This window comes from Salvelinus alpinus, chromosome 1, assembly GCF_045679555.1.
Source record: "Salvelinus alpinus chromosome 1, SLU_Salpinus.1, whole genome shotgun sequence".
Taxonomy (NCBI): Eukaryota; Metazoa; Chordata; class Actinopteri; order Salmoniformes; family Salmonidae; genus Salvelinus; species Salvelinus alpinus.
Window position 1 is genome coordinate 43147571 of NC_092086.1, and position 22963 is coordinate 43170533.

General features: G+C 43.8%; 2 protein-coding genes across 4 annotated transcripts; both read right to left on the reverse strand.

The window, feature by feature from the left end:
- Positions 1-651: 651 nt before the first annotated feature.
- LOC139535896 (uncharacterized) lies at positions 652-9489 on the reverse strand. Its single transcript, XM_071335827.1, has 2 exons — positions 9337-9489; positions 652-3225 (listed from the first exon to the last, which is right to left on the reverse strand). The coding sequence occupies exons 1-2, from the start codon at positions 9356-9358 to the stop codon at positions 1271-1273; spliced, it is 1977 nt and encodes a 658-aa protein (XP_071191928.1). The 5' UTR covers positions 9359-9489; the 3' UTR covers positions 652-1270.
- Positions 9490-9623: 134 nt separating this feature from the next.
- Positions 9624-22699, reverse strand: LOC139536074 (coiled-coil domain-containing protein 134-like). Of its 3 annotated transcripts, XM_071336427.1 has the most exons (8): positions 22358-22699; positions 16608-16704; positions 12901-13023; positions 12644-12765; positions 12177-12261; positions 11760-11941; positions 11495-11566; positions 9624-11228 (listed from the first exon to the last, which is right to left on the reverse strand). In XM_071336427.1, the coding sequence occupies exons 3-8, from the start codon at positions 12995-12997 to the stop codon at positions 11103-11105; spliced, it is 684 nt and encodes a 227-aa protein (XP_071192528.1). In that variant the 5' UTR covers positions 12998-13023; positions 16608-16704; positions 22358-22699; the 3' UTR covers positions 9624-11102. The 3 variants fall into 3 exon arrangements, with proteins under 3 accessions (XP_071192528.1, XP_071192441.1, XP_071192350.1); XM_071336340.1 differs by lacking the exon at positions 16608-16704 and having other exon boundaries at positions 22514-22694; XM_071336249.1 differs by lacking the exon at positions 16608-16704 and having other exon boundaries at positions 22358-22694.
- Between the last annotated feature and the right edge of the window lie 264 nt (positions 22700-22963).

A 22963-nucleotide genomic window follows, 5' to 3' on the forward strand; every position in this document is an offset into this window, starting at 1 on the left:
TTTTTAAAAAATCACTAATTACAAATTAATATTCTCATGTTTGTGTGAAAAAATTCCAGTTGTTAGACGGTATGAAACTGACCTCAAGTATAAATACATTAGTTACATTTTGTAAACACAAGTAACATTTTATACAGATTTTCAACAAAGTCAAGAAATACTGCCTTGTTCCATAAAAAAAAAGTTACTCGCTGCATGACTGTTAGTATGTCAGCGACCTGAGTGTGATATAAAGATAAATTAAATAGTAACCAGTGCCCGCGCACATTTACTCTGTACCGGTACCCTCTGTAAAAAGCCTCGCTATTGTTATTTTACTGCTGCTCTTTAATTATTTGTTACTTTAATTTCTTTTTTTTTCTTCTTAAAACTGCTTTGTTGGTTAAGGGCTTGTAAGTAAGCATTTCACTGTAAGTACTACACCTGTTGTATTTGGCACATGTGACAAATAACATTTGATTAGATTCAGTATGGCTACTAAACACAGTCACTTTTGTGTGTGTGCCTAAAGTCTAATTCCCTGGTGTGTCAACTGAGCTGAGGGTGACATACTATTCCTTAAAACGCACATCCTTGTATTAATTCATATTTATTCTGTGCACTCAATATTAATGTTGATCTGTATAAAAGAAAAAATGACAAGGACAGACATTTTTATCAGATTTCATTTTATTATGCATTTCAATTCTTTCCCCTTCAAAAAGCCACAACACTGCAACTGAATACATAATGTGAATGTGTGTTATACAGTACATCCTTTCAGTTGTGAATAAGAGCTAAAAATATGTTTTGTAATACTGGACCCAACTAAAAAGTTGTAGATTATATCGGTGGATTTATGAAAATCTGCATGCAGAAATAGATAACGGTCTTTCATTAAAACAGTAAACTACTAATTTGACTAAATACAGTAGAAAACCATATTCTATAATGAAATAAAAATTAACTATAGGATCACAAGTAAATATACAAATGGTGTAAGTGCATACTAAAAAGCTCAAATAACCACGGTAAGTGCTTGAACAAAGCTAAAATGATAGTTCAGTAATATTCTGGGAAGATACTTCACTGCAGAAGAGTTATAGTTTATTAACAGTGAATAGAGGAAATCACACCATCCACTGCCAGTAAAAGGAACAAAGACTTGCAACGTGCTTTTATTGATAATTGTGATAAGTTGCTTAATTATTGAACCTGAATCCACATTTTAAAAGGTCCTGAGAGTGTATTTTCCTCTGTGGTCTGGTGGTGTTGCAGGCCTAACTGTCCTTTATTTGTTCCAGTAGATCTCATAGGACTTCTTCTCTGTGTAGTTGGCGTCTGCTGAGCTGTTGCTGTTCCTGACCCTCTCCTTCACTACCTTCACCACCAGCCCTCCTGCCAGGGCAATTCCCGCTGCAGCCTTGCCTATCTCTGCCACCGCTGTCATAATGCACGCTGTCGCTCCCATGGAGCCCCAGGCACCAGAAACAGCCCGCCCTGCAGATCCACACACCCCACCGGACTGAATCAGCGGCCCACTCGCAGCCACCCCATCTACCACAGCAGCGGCTGCACACTGAACAGCTCCAGCTGCAACACTGCCCCCAGTGGCCACTGCATGCTGCCCAGCTGCTACTGAGCCAATAGTAGTAGCATTAGCCACACCTACTGCCCCTGCTGCGGTGCCCACCCCTGTCAGGGCAGTTGTGCTGACAGCTGCACCTTCCAGAGCAGCCCCCAGGGCCGCTCCTGCCCCCATGGCACCCCCCACCCCTGCTGCAACTCCTACTGCTGCAGTCCCAATCAGGCTCACCTGCCCTAGAGCATCCAAGGCAGCTGCCCCAGGACTGGCAGCTTCTGCCCCAGCTAGGGCGCCCACAGATCCCCCCAGCACTCCTCCGGTCGCTGCACCGAGAGCCATGGCTGTTTTCCCTGTGGCTGCTGCAACTATGGCGCCCACAGCTTTTCCCATCCCTGTGCCGCCTGCCACCGACATCCCAGCCAGCTGCCCAGCAGCAAAGCCCACAGTGTTCCCCATGGCTGCAGCTCCCGCCGCTGCAGCTAGAGGGGCAGCCGCCCCGAACACTGCCCCCACGACCATGCCAGTGGCTCCAGCAGCCACCAGGATCTTCACTTTCTCTAGGACCTTCTCAGAAAGGGCGGCCTCCTTCCTGAACTGCCCCAGGGCAGAGAGGAAAGACTGCCTCCTAATCAAGGCCCTGTCGCTGCCCCGCCGCCTGGTCCTGAACAGCTCCCTCCACCTGTCCCCTCTGTCCCTCGGGAGGCTAACAGCACTTCCTTTCCTCTCCTCTGTCCATCTCTCCACCTTCCATCCCTCCTCATTTACTCCTCCTCTCTCCAGGTCTCTCTTCCTTAATCCTGAACCTCCCACAGCTGCCCCCCTCTCATCCCACCCACTCCCACTCTGTTCTAGATCACACTTCCGTCTTTTGGCCATCTTATTCTCCCTGCCTTCTCCCTCCCCTCTCTCTCTCACCATCCTCTCCTGCTCCTCCCTGATGGCAGCCTCAGCCTCTCTGAACATAGAGTTGGTGTAGAAGCCTCCATTGTTCTCTTCCACAATCCTCTCCACCTTCTCCAGCAGCCCTACAACCTGGTGCAGGTCACTTGGGTCTCTGTTGTTGAAGACGTGGTACCTGCCCCCACACCTCTCTATCAGGGCCTTCAGCTCCACCGGGGCGCTGGCTCCGAGGTACCCCTCCATCCCCCTACCTTCTAGGTCATCACCACGAGTGAACAGGACTAGTGTGTGGTCATGGACCGCCCCCTCCCCAAATATATGGACCATCTCCCTCACGGCTCGGTCCTCATCCTCAGTGTAGCGTCCCAGTGGGATCACCAGGAGGAATGCATGGGGGCCTGGGGCAGACAGTGCCACACACTTGGCTATTTCAGAATGAGTCTGCTCAGCATCGAAGCGTGTGTCTCCAAAACCTGGCATGTCTACCACCACCACTCTCGTCCTCTTCCTCCTGACTTCTTGTCCTTCCTCCTCCTCCTCCTCAGTCAGGTCTGCACTGCCTTGTTCACAGACTTGGGTGACTGAGCTGGCGCGGAGCTCTGACAGGAAGTGCCTGCGGCCCAGGATGGTGTTCCCAGAGGCACTCTTCCCTGATCCTGTCTTTCCGATCAGGACAAGACGGAGCTCTGTGGCTAAGGACACATCCTCCTCCTTGCTCTCCAAAAAGTCATCTGGGTCTTTTCCCTCCCCTCTTCTCCTTCCTGGATGGACATGGAAATACAGTTTAATTTCTAATGACACAAAACAGCTATACAGTATTATTAGCTGCAGATTTAGCAAACAAATAGAAAATACATGTATCATATAAAAACAATATGTTGACATCAATGATAGATACATATCATTAGCAATCCAGGGATATAGATATATATTGGCCAATGAGAGGCTTTGAAGCCACCGGTCAGCCATATTGGCACTCCCCAGAAGAAGCAATCCTTCATAAGAATTAATGGACTTCAACAGTATTTCAATTAAATGTTTTGAGGACAAAATTACATGTATTTAAGTGTTTTTTGTTGTTCTAGCAGGGAAAGTAAGATTATATATTTTTTTTTTAAAGTAAACTTCAAAGGCATGTAGCAGCTATTTCTCAATGACAGAAACGCATATAATAGTCACTTAGACGAACCCCAAGAAAACCTTGCCAAATTACAAACTCTTAAATCAATTTTTATAATACTATAATATTGTTCTAAAAGTTGGGTTAAAGAGGTTCTCTCAAAATCAGCTCTAACTTCAGAAACAATCCCACAACTCCCCGCGGTCAGCATCACAGTGAGGAAATCAAAATGCATGCTCAGCCTTCATATACTTGTGGGTAAAACTAATAATAAAAACATAACTTGTGTGTTAGTGGTATGGAGCTAGCTAGCAATTGCATTTTTATTCATCAAGATGGCCAAGCTTTGTGTGGTAGCAGGGTGTAGCAACACTTACTATGCAAATGTGAGTATGCCTCTATTGCGAGGCAAATTAAACACTTCCATGGCTATCAACAATGAAAGGAGGGCTTCAGTCAAATGTTTAATGCTAAAGTAACCAAATTAACATGTCTGCCAGCTATTGGTAGCTAACTGCTATCATACTATAGATAGGCTTGTACTTGTTTGTTTCTGTATAGAGCCGTGTGGCTGGGAACGAAACTGTCTGTGTGTGTGGATGGCGGGCTAAAGCGAAACGCAACACTTCGGCCATGTATTCCATCATGGATCTGGTGGCATTTCAGAAAAAGGAGCCAGGCTTTCTTTGGAGGGGTGTATTGTGAATTTTACTCATTGGGAAAGTTTCTTTTTAGATCTTAGGATTTGATATTTATTAGGATCCCCATTAGCCGCTGCAAAAGCAGCAGCTACTCTTCCTGGGGTCCAACGGAAACATGACATAATATAGAACATTATTAATCAAGGACTGAACTACATTCATTTAAAACGTCACACATAGCCTACATTCAGTGCATTCGGAAAGTATTCAGACCCCTTCACTTTTCCAAATTTTGTAACGTTACAGGCTTATTCTAAAATGGATTCAATTATTATTTCACTCAATCTACACCCAATACCCCATAATGACAAAGCAAAAATTGATTTTTAGACATCAGAAATACCTTATTTAGATAAGTATTCAGACCCTATGCTACGAGACTCGAAATTAAGCTCAGGTGCATCCTGTTTCCATTGATCATCCTTGATATGTTTCACAAAATTGATTGGAGTCCACCTGTGGTAAATTAAATTGATTTGACATGATTTGAAAAGGAACACCTGTCTATATAAGGTCCCACAGTTGACAGTGCATGTCAAAGCAAAAACCAAGCCATGAGGTCGAAGGAATTGTCTGTAGAGCTGCGAGACAGGACTGTGTCGAGGCACAAATTTGGAGAAGGGTACTAAAAAATGTCTGCAGCATTGAAGGACCACAAGAACACAGTGGCCTCCATCATTCTTAAATGGAAGAAGTTTGGATCACCAAGACTCTTCCTAGAGATAGCCGCCCGGCCAAACTGAGCTATCGGGGGAGAAGGGCCTCGGTCAGGGAGGTAACCATAGAACCCGATGGTCACTCTGACAGAGCTCTAGAGTTCCTCTGTAGAGATGGGAGAACCTTCCAGAAGGACAACCATCTCCGCAGCACTCCACCAATCAGGCCTTTATGGTAGAGTGGCCAGATGGATGCCACTCCTCAGTAAAAGGCACATGACAGCTCGCTTGGAGATGGCCAAAATAAATCAGACCATGAGAAACAAGATTCTCTAGTCTTATGAAACCAAGATTGAACTATTTGACCTGAACGCCAACGACCCGATGCACACAGCCAAATCATCGCATGAGTGTCTTCTGGAAAAGTCTCAATGTCCTTGAGTGGCCCAGCCAGAGCCTTGACTTGAACCCGATCAAACATCTCTGGAGAGACCTGAAAATAGCTGTGCAGCAACGCTCCCCATCCAACCTGACAGAGCTTTAGAGTATCTACAGAGAATGGGAGAAACATCCCAAATTCAGGTGTGCCAAGCTAGTAGCGTCATACCCAAGAAGACTCAAGGCTGTAATCGCTGATAAAGGTGCTACAACAAAATCTGAGTAAAGGGTCTGAATACTTAAATTAGATGTTTTTTTATTTATCATAAATTAGCGAAAATGTCTAAAAAACAGTTTTTGTTTTGTCATTATGGGGTATTGTGTGTAGATTGTTTTTTTCCCTCATCAATTTAATATTTTTTGAAATAAGGATGTAACGTGACAAAGTGTGGAAAAGTCAAGGGGTCTGAATACTTTCCGAAGGCACTGTATATCAAATGACTGTCTCTTCACAGTCCCCTGTGTGCAGTAAGGTGTTATTTTATCTGGTTGTATTGCTAGCCATGTAGTCATGGCTCTATTTAATACTGTACGTTTCCCAGCCTCTGTTCTGGACCTAGGGAATGTGAAGAGACTTCTGGTTGCATGTCTTGTGTTGTACCGATGAGTGCCTGAACTTTGTGCCAACTGCATGAACAGACAGTTCGGTACCTTCAACACATCAATACCTCGCACAAAGACAAATAGTGATGCAGTCAATCTCTCCTCAACTTTGAGCCAGTAGAGACTGACATACATGTTACTGACACTTGCCTTATGTGTACATCTAAGTGCAATATGTGCGGCTTTGTTCTGGACCAACTACAATTTACCTATGTCTCTCTTTGCTGTACATGACCACACAGCTTGGCAGTTGACCAGGTGCGACAAAACTAGGGCCTGTAGGACTTGTCTGGTGGACTGAAATGTCAAGAAGGCAGAGCAACGCCCTATCATGGACATAGCTCTTCCCATTTTAGCAACCATTGAGTCTATATCAGTGGAGGCTGCTGAGGGAAGGACGGCTCATAATAATGGGTGGAATGGTGGCGAATGGAATGGCATCAAACCATGTGTTTGATAACATTCCACTGATTCTGTCCAGCCATTACCACGAGTCCATCCTCCCCAATTAAGGTGCCAACAACCTTCTGTGGTCTATGTTTTGACCATGATAGCTTTCTATCCATGATAGCTTTCACCCAGCAATTTATTCTCAACTTGCTCAATCGACACATTATTCAATAATAGATCTAAATAGGTTTAGTGTTGAGCGAGTGATTTGTCCCAAAAATGCTCTGTTAAGCATGTCAGTTATTTATTTTACTGTTGCAGCCGAGGTGTATACTATTGAGTCGTCAGCGTACATAGACACACATGCTTTGTTCAAGGTCAGTGGAAGGTCATTAGTAAAAACAGAAAACAATAATGGCCCTAGCCGGCAGCCCTGCAGTATACCACACTTCAATGTTGTCACAGTTACTTCTTGTTAAAGAGGCATCAGCTAACATTAGCTTGCTATAGCTAGCTATCCTCTTCATCCGTTCCTGAATTTATTTGTGGCTGTTTCTTTCTAGCTGGCAAAATATGATTTTGTGTACTGCCATATGTCGATAAGATAGCCAAGTTTGTCACTGGTACGGGCTAATAATATATTCTAAACCTAGCCAGGTAGACAGTGATATCCGCAAGCTAAAACCGGGGAGAGAGGGAGGAGATAATTCACTTTCTGTTTAATCTGCTGCTGGCTTGATAATGTTCACTCAACTACGTTTTTCCACATGTAATTGCCAAAATTAGATTTTTATTCAATAAAGATTATGTCAATATGTTGTGAATATTGTAGAAAAATCATCACAACCGTTTTCCATACTAAAACGTGAAGTACAACTTGGTGCGCACCAGCTTACCATGTACAGTAGGCTCACGCTGCAAGTCATTAAAATGACTATCTTGCGTTTGGGCCTTTCCGGCAGTATTCATGGTTTTATATACAGGGAGCATAAATTGTACAATTATAAACTAACAAAGCATTTTTCAAGTTAGAACCCATTTATATTTAAGCAATAAGGCTCGGGGGGGTGTGGTATATGGCCAATATACCACAGCTAAGGGCTGTACTTAAGCATGATGCAACGCAGAGCGCCTGGTATATTGTCCATATCCATAGGTTGCACCTCCGTCACTCGGTCGTGTCATGCCATTGTTATGAACGTTCTCAAGCCTCCTCCATCAGCGGCACCATAGTGGTGCCCTAAAGTGGTGATTAGTCTCCGTCCAGAATGACTGGTCTTAACAGTTGTTAAAACTACACTCTACTGCCTCGAAATACAATGAAATTGCTAAAGTAGTAAAATATTTAGTAGTAAACAATTTTGCCAGCATTATCATGTCGTCAAATTTACTTTAGATAGATGGCAATGTCATTAGCTAGGAAAGTTCGTCAAAAAAGCTAACGTGAGCTATATAGCTATAATCCGGTGTGTGTCCCCAATTTTAGCTAGCTAAAGTTATACTGCATCTGAAGTCAATCTGGTGACATCAAAATGATGACGAAAGGTTTTCCTACTAATAATTTGCCTCCTTTTGAATGTCATTGTATTTCAAAGCCACTGTAATGCACTTTTGATGAAATCTTCATCAGCGCTCATTGACGATGCATTGAGTAGAATGCTCAGTCGGGCATCAGTCCAAAACAAATGTCATTTTTTGGGACAAAACATGCAACTAATGAATACCACAAACCCCCGAGGTGCCTTATTGTTATTATAAACTGGTTACCAATGTAATTAGAAGAGTAAAAATAAATGTTTTGTCATACCTGTGGTATACGATCTAACATATCACAGCTTTTAGCCAATCAGCATTCAGGGCTTGAACCCACCAGTTTATAATAGTCAGGGTCGTTTGAGCACTGAATGTTGATTGGCTGAAAGCCGTGGTATATCAGACCGTACACCACGGTATGACACAGAATTACTTGTTCACTGTTCTAATTATGTTGTAACCAGTAAGGAACCTATGGGGTTTGTGGTACATGGCAAAAGGGCTGTATCCAGGCACTTTCGTTGCATCGTCCTTAACAGCCCACAGGTGTGGTATATTGGCCATACACCACATCCCCTCGAGCGTTATTGCTTAAATATACAGCACCAACTACATAAATATATGACAGGGTTCATTATCTGCTACCTGGACTTTAAGGAATATGTTTTAATATATTTAATGATTTATTTTTAGCTTACATAATATAATTTCAAAGTATGCATTAAGGTGTCTAATAGAATAAACGTGGAAAAAAACTAGTGTAGACAATACATGTATTTCTGTAGCTTCCTAAATATTTTTTACACTGCTTAAGTGCCAAGACGGCTTCAAAACAGCGCTCGTCAGTAATCTATTTTATATATAAATAATTGGTTGACAGACAAGCAGCTGATTCTGACATTACTTAGGCTAGGTTCATATGTGCAGTTGTCAGCTGAACAGTTTGCAAACTACACTCGTTCTGAGAGACTAGGCCTACTATTTATACACTTTTAAGCAATTAGCCTAATCTATCCACTCTGCATTAACGTTACATAACTTGGTGTAGGCCTGAACTCACACCATTCTTTGACAGGCTGGTGAAGAACAGTCAGGAATGTTCAACTAATTTTCGCCGCAGATTGTTCAGCTTTGTTTTCCCTTGTGAAAAACAGCACTGTTTATTAACGTTGACTAGAGACAGCACAATCATTAACTAAACATTGCCAAAAGATCAACCTTCAAATAGCACGTTGGTTAACTATTTCCTATTCTTTAAATAAAAGTATAAATATGAAAGACTAAAGCTTGCTAACGTCAGCTAGCTAGCTCCGTTGTTGACAGCATGCTGCTAGCTAATGTTAGCTAGCTAGATTTGCATGAGTTTTAATTTAGCTAAATGCTTTGTTCCAAACTGTCAATAAATATGTAGGAAAAAAAACCTTGGCCTACCCGATTCCACGAAATTAGACATCTCTGTCTGATTAAGCTTCACGTGTACATTCTTGTTGTGTTGCGTTGGTGAAGTGTTTATGGCGGAGATTACTCTCTCTTTTCGGCAACAGTCCAATGAGTTTAACCAAAAACAGTGGGGGGAAAATATGACTTCATGACTGTCGATTGCACACCTTTGGCGCCGTCTAGTGGCAGATGTTCCGCATTCTGATTTCATTACATTGACGTTTATCATAATCTTCAACGATTGAGTGATTTATTTGTAATTATTTCAAATTAACAAATATGATTCATAGTAATTTTATTTTATTAAACTTAACAAATGTATGATAAATCTACTCACGATAGTAAATTCTCAGCAATGAGAATCTCAGCAATCTGAACCAGAGGAGGCTGGTGTGATGAGCTATAGGAGGACATGCTCATTAATATGTCTGGAATGGAAAAAAAAACTTTTAACTCCGTTCCATTAACTCCATTCCACCCATTAAAATGAGCCCATCCTCTTTTAGCTCCTCCCACCAGCCTGCACTGCTCTGAACATACATAAATAGTCGCATTTACAAAACTAAACAAATCAAAATCAATCAGTCATCACCTCTGTATATTGAATATAACTTATTTGCATTAAAATGAGCCAATTTCCCTCAAAATGGCAGAGGCAACAAAACACTAGGGGAATATCTCAATTGTATACTCCTCGCATCCTCTGGCTTTCTCAAAACCCATAGGAGGTGGTCAGAGAGGATGGATTTCTGGTTGAATGGATTTTGAGGAGACAGGAGGAGTAAGAAATTGAGATCTTCCCTAGATATGCCAAAATATAGATTTTTTTAAAGGCATTGTTCTAGGTGACTGCTGTTCTGACATTTCATTATGGCCATCAGGTGGACAGAAACAAATGTGACATCATATAGAAGTTTAAGCTGATGAGTGGTTGCCAAAAGACACAGCGCTAAGACATTATCCCTCCCTAATTGTAGACAAAATAATACGTAAAATAGTTTTTATTTTAAATCATAAGTGACCAAACCCCATTTAACACTCATGCGGACAGTCACACAGACAGAGCTAAGAAAGCATTCGGCTCTAGGAAAGCAAGTGGCAGACATCATGAAAAGTGGTTCTGCGATCAACACTTGTACCGCAAATCAAGATACACACACCTAGATTAGGACCATTCAACAACAAACCCATAAAATCTCATTATATAAATCTGCTAACTCCGGAGAAGGCGACAGGAAAACTTAAACACAAAAAAGAATTCAACAAATTCAAGCTTTATATTTTAAAGCTTGATGAAGGGGAATGTAAACAACTCATACATACAAAATCCCATCATCAAAACAATTGTATGGTAGTACATTGTATTCAATCTATTCACAAAAAACACAACATTGTGTATTTGCTGTTTCTTCCAAAGTACAGTTATGTAATCTAGTTATGAAAATGATCTTTCCTTATTAAATCTTCTTCAACATGTGCTAGCTGTATTTTCTTTGTTTCATAATAACTGCAGATTGGGCACAGTTCTGTATACAGTAAGTCTGATTCCACAGATAGAGCTCAACCTCCTTTCCTTCTCTCCAGTTTGTTCATGTGCCACAAACACTTCTAGTTCCCTCTCAAATGCTCTGCTGCCACTTTATCCCTTTGACAGAACTCACCGGTTCCAAGACCCAACCTCTTCATCACTGAATCTAGGACATCCCCCTACATTTTCCTTCTCCTCGTCATTTCTCTCCAAGAGTTGAGGTAAAGTACTATAGCTCAGTACGGGAGCGGGAGATGCGGGGCCCCTTCCTAATCTCTTTCCTCTTGTCCTCTTTCCTCCTCCTCTTCTCCTCCTCCCTCAGGATCTTCTGAAAAGCCTCTGCAGTGTGAAGCACCTGCGCCAGAGAAAAGCAGAGCGCGTGAACGTGTGTTTGAGAGGCATTTTTAATAATAGGTGTATGGAGTGTGGAGAATCAAGCAGCAGAGGATGGGAAAGGTGCAGTCAGTATGAGTTTTACTGACGTTATGCTTGTCTCAAACAGTCAAGCTTGTTTGTTAAACAAGCCTTAAAATAACACGCTTTCCAAGTCTGTCTGGTAGGCTTCATTGCGATTGTATACAATGTGGTTACAGAGGCTGAGAGCCACTGTGTGTTACTCACGTTGTCTCTCTCAGTGCGGTATGGGTTGGTGAAGTCCGGGGATTTCTCTATTATTCCCAACTCTTGCGACATCTGACAGACAAGGAGCGAGAGTTATCAGCCATTTTGAATCCATAGAAAAAGATTGGCACATAGAAAACAGTTATAATAGTATGCTTACAACATGCTTATAGAATGTAATAAGGATGATATAATACATTACATCTGTTGGCTTTAAATAAAGTATAAACATTTCCTCTATGCCCCAGTTCCATCCCCGTCTCACCAGTGAGAGAACATGCTGGTGTGCGCCCCCGGTGAACACCCCAGTGAGGTTGCAGAAGCGGAGCCCCCATCGCAGAAGGCCGCCCCAGTCAGGGTTACGGTCGTAGTAGTGGTGGACAATACGTGGGAAACGCAATGCCACGTCCCCAAAGAACGCTGTGTTCTCCACCACATGGGAGTAGGCTATGGAGCGAGATAAAGAGACTAGTCTACATTTCATACTTAGGAAATAAACTAGAACGTAAATCACTGCAGACTGACGTACTAAAAGAGAGCGTAAGAGGCGGAGAGGGAAAAGGGGAGGCAGGCAGAAGAGAAAAAAAGCAAGATGGTGACAGACAAACCAGATTAGCATCGAGTGAGAAAGAGGGAGGAGAGAGAGCAAAGTGTAGTAACGGTATAATGTCCATAATCTGACCTTCTTTGATTTTGTCATCCATGGGGAAGGGATCATCAGCCTGCATGTTGGCTGCAATAAGGACGGCCTTCGAGTCCTCCAACACCTTCACAGAACACACACACACAATGTAGATTGCCCACTGTGGGTTGACCACCATGGTTGTCCTTGGGCAGAGCAGATACAACATAGCAGATATGTCCTCTGGGAATCAATATATATATATGGGAGGAATACAGTATATACAGTGAGGCTTTAAGCACAAAAGGAAGACTTGGACGCTAAATCCGGGTTACTCTAGTCTTATTAGTGACCGGCTACTTAGATACTGCTTGGCAAGTGGCCTTATTTGCCTACTCATGAGCTCATAATAATCTAAACATGCTAAGAAACTAACACCGCAATTACTTCCCGCTAAGGCCACATCATCCTGTTTCTAGCTAATGGTCAGCATGAAGGGAAGTTAAACAGGAGTGGAGCCATTGTACCTTAAACAGGCCCTTCAGCATGATGTCTATGATCTTATACTGCTGGTTGATGTCATTGAGCTCCACCAGGTTCTTCAGAGCATTTAGCTGGTCTTTCCTCTTGGTCTCAAACAGACGCTTGTCTGAGGGGGGGGGGGGGGGGGTGTTCAGGAAGAAATGCTGACAGACATTTCAATACATACACACTAATCAAGGGTCATCCAAGAGGACACCTCTTAATATTCTGAAGGAGGAAACAGACACCAACAGTAGGATACAGATTTCCAGGTTGGAGTCGTGTCTGTGCGTATCGGAGTCTGCAGAGGAGAGGGCTGCAGCAGCAACCACCAGGAGGACTGTACACACACTCAGCATGGTCAAGAGGTGACGATGGTGAGGCACTAACGTACACAGAACAAGAGAAAATGCAGTTAAACAGTATTCTGAAATATTTATGTTTTTACTGAACTTGTAAAACCAAAATTTACAGTAGGTCTGTCTGGTTGACATTAGAGCATATTTTGCTATGCGTTTTGAAGGTTATATATATATATATATATGATCATATTTTTACTTTTTAAATCCATTTATTTATTTATTTTTTATTTCACCTTTATTTAACCAGGTAGGCTAGTTGAGAACAAGTTCTCATTTACAACTGCGACCTGGCCAAGATAAAGCATAGCAGTGTGAACAGACAACACAGAGTTACACATGGAGTAAACAATAAACAAGTCAATAATACAGTAGGAAAAAAAAGTCTATATACATTGTGTGCAAAAGGCATGAGGAGGTAGGCAAATAGGCCATATGCGCGAATAATTACAATTTAGCAGATTAACACTGGAGTGAAAAATCATCAGATGATCGTGTGCAAAAGAACAGAAAAGTAAATAAATAAAAACAGTATGGGGATGAGGTAGGTAGGTAGACTATGTACAGCTGCAGCCATCGGTTAGCTGCTCAGATAGCAGATGTTTAAAGTTGGTGAGGGAAATAAGTCTCCAACTTCAGCGATTTTTGCAATTCGTTCCAGTCATTGGCAGCAGAGAACTGGAAGGAAAGGCGGCCAAAGGTACATTTACATTTACATTTAAGTCATTTAGCAGACGCTCTTATCCAGAGCGACTTACAAATTGGTGCATTCACCTTATGATATCCAGTGGAACAACCACTTTACAATAGTGCATCTAACTCTTTTAAGGGGGGGGGGGGGGTTAGAAGGATTACTTTATCCTATCCTAGGTATTCCTTAAAGAGGTGGGGTTTCAGGTGTCTCCGGAAGGTGGTGATTGACTCCGCTGACCTGGCGTCGTGAGGGAGTTTGTTCCACCATTGGGGTGCCAGAGCAGCGAACAGTTTTGACTGGGCTGAGCGGGAACTGTACTTCCTCAGAGGTAGGGAGGCGAGCAGGCCAGAGGTGGATGAACGCAGTGCCCTTGTTTGGGTGTAGGGCCTGATCAGAGCCTGAAGGTACGGAGGTGCCGTTCCCCTCACAGCTCCGTAGGCAAGCACCATGGTCTTGTAGCGGATGCGAGCTTCAACTGGAAGCCAGTGGAGAGAGCGGAGGAGCGGGGTGACGTGAGAGAACTTGGGAAAGTTGAACACCAGACGGGCTGCGGCGTTCTGGATGAGTTGTAGGGGTTTAATGGCACAGGCAGGGAGCCCAGCCAACAGCGAGTTGCAGTAATCCAGACGGGAGATGACAAGTGCCTGGATTAGGACCTGCGCCGCTTCCTGCGTGAGGCAGGGTCGTACTCTGCGAATGTTGTAGAGCATGAACCTACAGGAACGGGTCACCGCCTTGATAGGTAGTGTTGGCTTTGGGGATGACCAGTGAGATATACCTGCTGGAGCGCGTGCTACGGGTGGGTGTTGTTATGGTGACCAGTGAACTGAGATAAGGCGGAGCTTTACCTAGCATGGACTTATAGATGACCTGGAGCCAGTGGGTCTGGCGACGAATATGTAGCGAGGGCCAGCCGACTAGAGCATACAGGTCGCAGTGGTGGGTGGTATAAGGTGTTTTAGTAACAAAACGGATGGCACTATGATAAACTGCATCTGGTTTGCTGAGTAGAGTATTGGAAGCTATTTTGTAGATGACATCGCCGAAGTCGAGGATCGGTAGGATAGTCAGTTTTACTAGGGTAAGTTTGGCGGCGTGAGTGAAGGAGGCTTTGTTGCGAAATAGAAAGCCGATTCTAGATTTGATTTTGGATTGGAGATGTTTAATATGAGTCTGGAAGGAGAGTTTACAGTCTAGCCAGACACCTAGGTATTTATAGATGTCCACATATTCTAGGACGGAACCTTCCAGGGTGGTGATGCTAGTCGGGCGGGCGGGTGCAGGCAGCGAACGGTTGAAAAGCATCCATTTGGTTTTACTAGCGTTTAACAGCAGTTGGAAGCCACGGAAGGAGTTTTGTATGTCATTGAAGCTCGTTTGTAGGTTAGATAGCACAGTTTCCAAAAAAGGGCCAGAAGTATACAGAATGGTGTCGTCTGCGTAGAGGTGGATCAGGGAATCGCCCGCAGCAAGAGCAACATCATTGATATATACAGAGAAAAGAGTGGTGATTGACAGAGTCGAAAGCCTTGGCCAGGTCGATGAAGACGGCTGCACAGTACTGTCTTTTATCGATGGCGGTTATGATATCGTTTAGTACCTTGAGCGTGGCTGAGGAGCACCCGTGACCGGCTCGGAAACCGTATTGCACAGCGGAGAAGGTACGGTGGGATTCGAGATCTGTTTATTAACTTGGCTTTTGAGGACCTTAGATAGGCAGGGCAGGATGGATATAGGTCTGTAACAGTTTGGGTCCAGGGTGTCTCCCCTTTTGAAGAGGTGGATGACCGCGGCAGCTTTCCAATCCTTGGGGATCTCAGACGATATGAAAGAGAGGTTGAACAGGCTGGTAATAGGGGTTGCGACAATGGCGGCGGATAGTTTCAGAAATAGAGGGTCCAGATTGTCAAGCCCAGCTGATTTGTATGGGTCCAGGTTTTGCAGCTCTTTCAGAACATCTGCTATCTGGATTTTGGTAAAGGAGAAGCTGGGGACGCTTGGGCGAGTAGCTGCGGGGGGGGGGGGGCGGAGCTGTTGGCCGAGGTTGGAGTAGCCAGGAGGAAGGCATGGCCAGCCGCTGAGAAAAGCTTGTTGAAGTTTTTGATTATCATGGATTTATCGGTGGTGACCGTGTTACCTAGCCTCAGTGCAGTGGACAGCTGGGAGGACGTGCTCTTGTTCTCCATGGACTTTACAGTGTCCCAAAACTTTTTGGAGTTAGAGCTACAGGATGCAAATTTCTGCTTGAAAAAGCTAGCCTTTGCTTTCCTGACTGACTGCGTGTATTGGTTCCTGACTTCCCTGAACAGTTGCATATCGCGGGGACTATTCGATGCTAGTGCAGTCCCCAACAGGATGTTTTTGTGCTGGTCGAGGGCAGTCCGGTCTGGAGTGAACCAAGGGCTATATCTGTTCTTAGTTCTGCATTTTTTGAACGGGGCATGCTTATCTAAGATGGTGAGGAAGTTACTTTTAAAGAATGACCAGGCATCCTCAACTGACGGGATGAGGTCAATATCCTTCCAGGATACCCGGGCCAGGTCAATTAGAAAGAAGTGTTTTAGGGAGCGTTTGACAGTGATGAGGGGTGGTCGTTTGACCGCGGACCCGTAGCGGATACAGGCAATGAGGCAGTGATCGCTGAGATCCTGATTGAAGACAGCAGAGCTGTATTTGGAGGGCAGGTTGGTTAGGATGATATCTATGAGGATGCCCATGTTTACAGATTTAGGGTTGTACCTGGTGGGTTCCTTGATGATTTGTGTGAGATTGAGGGCATCTAGCTTAGATTGTAGGACTGCCAGTTTGGTCCGGTACTATAAATTACACAGGTTCTAATGAGGTTATCTGTCCCATTTAAACAACTTCTAAAAGCCACTTATCTAAACCCCCAAATAACTTTCACTGACTTCTTACCAGCCCCTGTCTTGCAGCCTCTTTCTTCCTCTCATACACTCTCCATCCTCTAAGCTGTGGGCTGCCTCAACATTCCCTCAGGTCCAGCCTCCTTTCCCTTGGAGCATGTTAATACATTTGAACAGGATAAAAATGAGTCTTGGACTGATGCATATTTGATGAGCACTGGCTTTTAAAACATCAGCAGAAAACAAAAGTGTAGAGGGAGGAGAAGACAGCATCGATAGAACACCAAATGTATAATTTAGCAATGTCTCCATCGATAATATTATCAGAGAGAGCGAGAAGGGGAAGTGGCAGAGAGGGGGGATTGTGAGAAGCAGAAGAAAGTATACTGTGGGATGAGAGAGACCCTGTGGGAGCCAACTGCTTTTCTGCTGAATATTTCATTTATCTTTTTCAATACGCAACAAGGTTAGGCCTAAAGACAGAGATCTGATAGTGAGAGAAAGTGTCAGGGATGTAAGTGAAAGAGAATGAGGACTGACACCTGATAACATCTTTTCAGCTGTTTCTCAAAATGTAGTATCTCTATTCTGAACTCTTCAGTTGCATTCCCCTACTCAGACACTTACCCTCCTATGGTTAGACTATTTAATTAAAATAATGCCTGAAGATTCAGAGATTGGGTTATGCAAGCTGTGTGATTTGACATAGGCTATGACAGGGCATTTGACTGAATCACCACGATATACTTTGAGAAACCTTGCAACATCTACTCTGTCAGCAAAAATGGGTGCTGATGATACAGTTGGAGCAGCAGAATACAGACAGTGTTCGATTAGGAACAATTTGCGCATTCTGAAAACATCTTTGGGCTGCCTTCCAGCTTTTTGTACTAAACATGCAAGTCAATAAGTCAAATATTTCTAAGACGGACAACCAGGGAAGAGGCTTAGTAGTAGGGAGCCCCATATCCATGTTTCGTTACAAGCATAGCCAAGAAGGACATAGATTTTATTAGTGTCAACACCATGGACATGGGCATCGAGCATTGATGTTTCCATCGGACTAGACAAAGTGCTGGGATATTAAGGTGGAGCAGAGAGGGCAAGCGACTAGGGCAGATCAATCATATCCCACCGGCATCATTCAAAGCACAGAATTTGAGAAATGACACTCCAAAATGCACCCATTTACTGTAAGCCCACCCATCAGCTGTGTCCAGAGGTGTCATGCCCATAGGGGGGACAAGGGCACGTGCCCCTCAGATTTGTCCTGTTTTAAACATTTTCAGATGTTAAATTTATGACTAAACTTCATTTGTAAGCCCACATTTTATAATAATTTGTCAGTGGTACTTTACGGAGGGGGCACACTGACTGGACCAGGCAAAGAGTAACCCCCCTATTCTCCCTAATAAGTGGTTCCTTACAAGGTGCACCAAGGAGCAAAGATATTCTAGGCAGGACGTTAGATTTTTATTTAATTTAACTAGGCAAGTCAGTTAAGAACAAATTCTTATTTACAATGACGGCCTACCCCAGCCAAACCCTCCCCTAACCCGGACGATGCTGGGCCAATTGTGCGCCGCCCTACGGTCACTCCCGAACACGGCCGGTTGTGATACAGCCCGGGATCAAACACAGGTCTGTAGTAACGCCTCTAGCACTACGATGCAGTGCCTTAGACCTCTGCGCCACTCAGGATCCTTAGTGCATGCAGACAGTATTGTCAGTGGAGGAGAGAGACACACTAACAATTATTTTGATTTGATTTTAGATGCCAGTGATGGGCAGGACTTGCAGGAGGTATGTTTGTAAATTAATTTGATGAAGCTTTGTAGCTTATTGATTCCTTCTTGATTAATAAATCAAACTAAAAATGGTTGTTTCTCTGTAATAATAGCCATCTAGCAATTTTATGAAGTTGGCTTTAGCTAGCCCAGATAGTTATGAGGTTGGTCGACTGGGAAACCATCTACCAAGCCATTGCAGGCGATCAAGTTAGAGTAACTTGTCTATCTTATCAGGCATGCCTGCTGGCAAGGTCGCTAGACTTTAGAAAAGCAAGCAATTACTAAATAAGACTCGCGTTCCTTTAAATATTTTAGCAGAGATGTAGGCCAACCGGCCGTATTATTCCTTTTACGTAGTTTGTCATCTGCATCCAACTGGGGTCCATGCAGCTGGCTATAGATGGGTTAGCTGACAACGTCACGAAAACGATGCGCACGCTTCAAATGGGGCAGAAGTTCGTGAGTTGTGATTCTGGATGGCCAGATCGCTACAAACAATGACAAGAAACTCCCATGTGGGGAATGGTAAGTGACCCGTTTCAGCTAGATTCATGTTATTCTTGATATCATGTCTTGCTTTGGAGGTGTTAAGGATTTCATGGCAATGCTAAAATTCACTATATAGCTAACCAACAACTATAACAATGTATTTGCGAGACAAGCGCTCATTGTGCAAATGTATTTACACTGGACAAAAATATAAACGCAACATGTTAAGAGTTGGTCCTGTTTCATGAGCTGAAATAAATCCCGGAAATGTTACACACACAAAAAAATGTATTTCTCTCAAATGTTGTGCACAAATTTGTTTACATCCCTGTTAGTGAGCATTTCTCCTTTGCCAAGATAATACATCCACCTGACAGGTGCAGCATATCAAGAAGCTGATTAAGGGCCATTGCAGTGCAAGCTGTGCCACTAGAGATTCTGGGTTCGAGTCCAGGCTCTGTCGCAGCCGGCCGCGACCGGGAGACCCATGGGGCGGCGCACAATTGGCCCAGCGTTGTCGGGGATAAGGGAGGGTTTGGCTGGCAGGGATGTCCTTGTCCCATTGCGCACTAGCGACTCCTGTGGTGGGCCGGGCACAGTGCACGCTGGCACGGTTGCCAGGTGTTTCCTCCGACACATTGGTAACGGCTGGCTTCCGGGTTAAGTGGACACTGTGTCAAGAAGCAGAGGAACACATGGTTGGGTTGTGTTTGGGAGGACGCACGGCTCTCGACCTTTGCCTCTCCGAGTCCGTATGGGAGTTGCAGCGATGAGACAAGACTGACTACCAATTGGATACCACGCAAATGGGGAGAAAAGGGGGTTAAAAAATAAGCTGATTAAACAGCATGATCATTACACAGGTGCACTCTTACTAAGGCCACTAAAGTGTCACAACAATGCCACCGATGTCTCAAGTTGAGGGAGCATGAAATTGGCATGCTGACTGCAGGAATGTCCACCAGAGCTGTTGCCAGAGAACTGAATGTTCATTTCTCTACCATAAGCCGCCTCCAACAATTTTAGAGAATTTGTCCAACCGGCCTCACAACCGCACATGTGTAACCATGCCAGCCCAGGACCTTCACATCCAGCTTCTTCACCAGCGGGTTTGTCTGAGACCAGCCACCCGTACAACTGATGAAACTGTGGGTTTGCACAACCGAAGAATTTCTGCACAAACTGTCAGAAACCGTCTCAGGGTTGAAAAGTGGAGAAGTGTGCTCGTCACAGATGAATCCTGGTTTCAACTCTACTGGGCAAATGGCAGACAGCATGTATGGCATCGTGTGGGCAAGCGGTTTGATGACAACTTTGTGAACAGAGATCCCCATGGTGGGGTTATGGTATGGGCAGGCATAAGCTATGGCAAACGAACACAAATGCATTTTATCAATGGCAATTTGAAAGCACAGAGATACCGTGACGAGATCCTGAGACCCATTGTCGTGCCATTCATCCACCGCCATCCCTCATGTTTCAGCATGATAATGCAAGCCCCCCATGTCCCAAGGATCTGTACACAATTCCTGGAAGCTGAAAATGTCCCAGTTCTTCCATGGCCTGCATACTCACAAGACATGTCCCCCATTGAGCATGTTTGGGATGCTCTGGATCGACGTGTACAACGGCGTGTTCCAGTTTCCGCCAATATCCAGTAACTTCCCACAGCCATTGAAGAGTGGGACAACATTCCACAATCAACAGCCTTATTAACTCTATGCGAAGGAGATGTGTCGTGCTGCATAAGGCAAATGGTGGTCACACGAGATACTGACTGGTTTTCTGATCCACCCCCCTACCTTTTTATAAAAATAAATAAAAAGTATCTGTATTCCCAGTCATGTGAAATCCATAGATTAGGTACCAATACATTATTTCAATTGACTGATTTCTTTATATGAACTGTAACTCAGTAAAATCTTAGAAATTGTTAGATGTTGCACTTATACATTTTTGTTCAGTGTATGTTTTCAATAAACACTTGGAGACAAAATGTAGTTTACATGTTGTCAACAATCTAAGCCAACCCAGTTTCTCCATAGTTGCGCACGTGTCGGGTTCTATGCTAAACAACCAACCCCTCTATACACTCGTCTCCTGGCGACCGGCTCATACATAAAGCATCCTCAATTCAGGCTGTAAGAGCTTCAATTTCCTCAACTAGTTTTACCGAAGAGCCGCTGGGGAAAAAATATGGGTACTGTCTAAAATGCTCCACCACCATGCTAGAGTGGCTAATGCTACCTCTGATGTTCAGCCAATCAAGCTGCAGCAGTCTGTTTATCCCTGGCTGAACGCCGTGTGCAACATCAGGAAGTAGCACTAACCACTCAAGCATGGTGGTCGAAAATTGTGTTTTATTAAGACAGTGTGCATATTTTTAAAGCTAGTTAAGGAGGAAATTGGCACCCTCGCCCCCGAAAGGAGGATGTTTTATGTAGAGCCAGTCGCGGGGGCCATGAGTGTATAGCCGGCTGCATGGAGTCCAGTTGGATGCAGATGACAAAAGATGGAAAGGAATACGAGCGCAATATGCAGCCAGCTGGGCTAGCAAAGATGCAGAGAAGCATATTTAAAGGTTATGATACTATATACCAGTGTGGCATTTTAATGAAAATTACAATTATACAGGAAAAGAGGTATGTTTACATAACCTATGCAGAAAAATACATATATTTTACATGGAATTAGGTATAATCATATGGCTATAGATTGAAAAATCCTAAATTGTCCAACACCTGAAACAGCTTTTTCTTACAATCTGGAGGGGGCTCCAGACCATGCTAAAGAATTCATCCACACATAATTCGTGCCCCCTATAAAATAACGTGTGCATGACACCCCTGGCTGTCCATTACAGAATGGGCCATCAAACTGTGTATGTAGGCTGTTGTAAGATATTTTCTTAATACATTAAATGTAATCTAGTACAGTATGTTGCAACATATAATCTGTCAGGGGTTTGAGGTTCAGGGTGGGATACATTACAATATCTGAGCTCTCTGCGTGATACATACAGCTGTTATTTTATTCTTTCAGAGAAGCACTGGTTATTGACCAAGTATTTTGTTGCCAATAATTGATACTTTGAGGAAGTCATACAAAACGTAAACTTGTTGAGATAAAGGTTAATATACTGCCAATCAAAATGACCCATTTCTGACCCTACTTGGAAGCTGTTTTGCATACAGTGGACTTGAACGATCCTTCAATTTCATGTTTCCCATCATTAGTATGTCAGACACCATTTCAAGGAAGAGGCTCGAGCCACAATGATCTTTGTTGCATGGTTTTAGAAGACGTTCGCGTTTGTGGTGTGCAGTTCGCTATCTTTGAAAACAACCGAGGTACATGAAATAGCAGCATTTCATTACCTGACGGGACTACTTGTGAATAAACCGGCCATCGAGAATTTGAATGGCAATGTAAACCCATCTGTATCCCAAATGCATGCATTTCGCTCGCTACTGGTCAGCTGTGGACACTAGACTTCGACATCACAAACTCGCCGTTCACTCACCTCGTAGTAAGAAACAGTGCGATATATAACGATAGCAAAACTAACGATTCTTTCTCGCTAGCATCAGTTTCCTCGTAAAGATGGAGACATCAGTTGCGGAGTATTTGCTACAATACTCAGGTGACAATATCGCGTTTGAAATGTTAATTTACATACAAAAGTCGCTTGCTCCACTCCGCCACTGCCACGATCGCACCGGCTGGCTCTGCTTGGACGAATGATAGCCAGCGATTACATGGAAGGAGGTAGTTTCCAGACGGAAATTTTAGAGCGGCACACAGGCCGTTGTACGCGGTATATCCCTCCCCCTCCCGTTTACCACGAACGCAAGTAAACCCATAGACAGAGGACTAATGCCAAAAGCTCGTTTCAGCATGGGCAACACCATTGGGGACTTTCACCATTTGAAGTAGTCAACTGGGTGGGACTTCCTATGGGTTATGAAGGATCACATACAGTACCTCCATCCAGGTCACCAGGAGGGATCAGCCAATGAACTATACTCGTGAGCAAACATTCCATAACTGCAGTTGGCTGTAAATCGGCTAGAAGGGATACAGCACGGGATGGCAACCCTGGTCCTGGAGTGCAGCAGCCACTTCATGT

Coding starts and splice junctions, on each gene's coding strand:
- LOC139535896 (XM_071335827.1), bottom strand. CDS start 9,358: ATGTCTAATTTCGTGGAATCGG. Junction 3,226..9,336: donor GTCTAATTTCGTGGAATCGG/GTAGGCCAAGGT, acceptor ATGTCCATCCAG/GAAGGAGAAGAGGGGAGGGA.
- LOC139536074 (XM_071336427.1), bottom strand. CDS start 12,997: ATGCTGAGTGTGTGTACAGTCCTCCTGGTGGTTGCTGCTGCAGCCCTC. Junction 12,262..12,643: donor TGCTGAAGGGCCTGTTTAAG/GTACAATGGCTC, acceptor TGTTCTGTGAAG/GTGTTGGAGGACTCGAAGGC. Junction 11,942..12,176: donor GGATGACAAAATCAAAGAAG/GTCAGATTATGG, acceptor CTCGCTCCATAG/CCTACTCCCATGTGGTGGAG.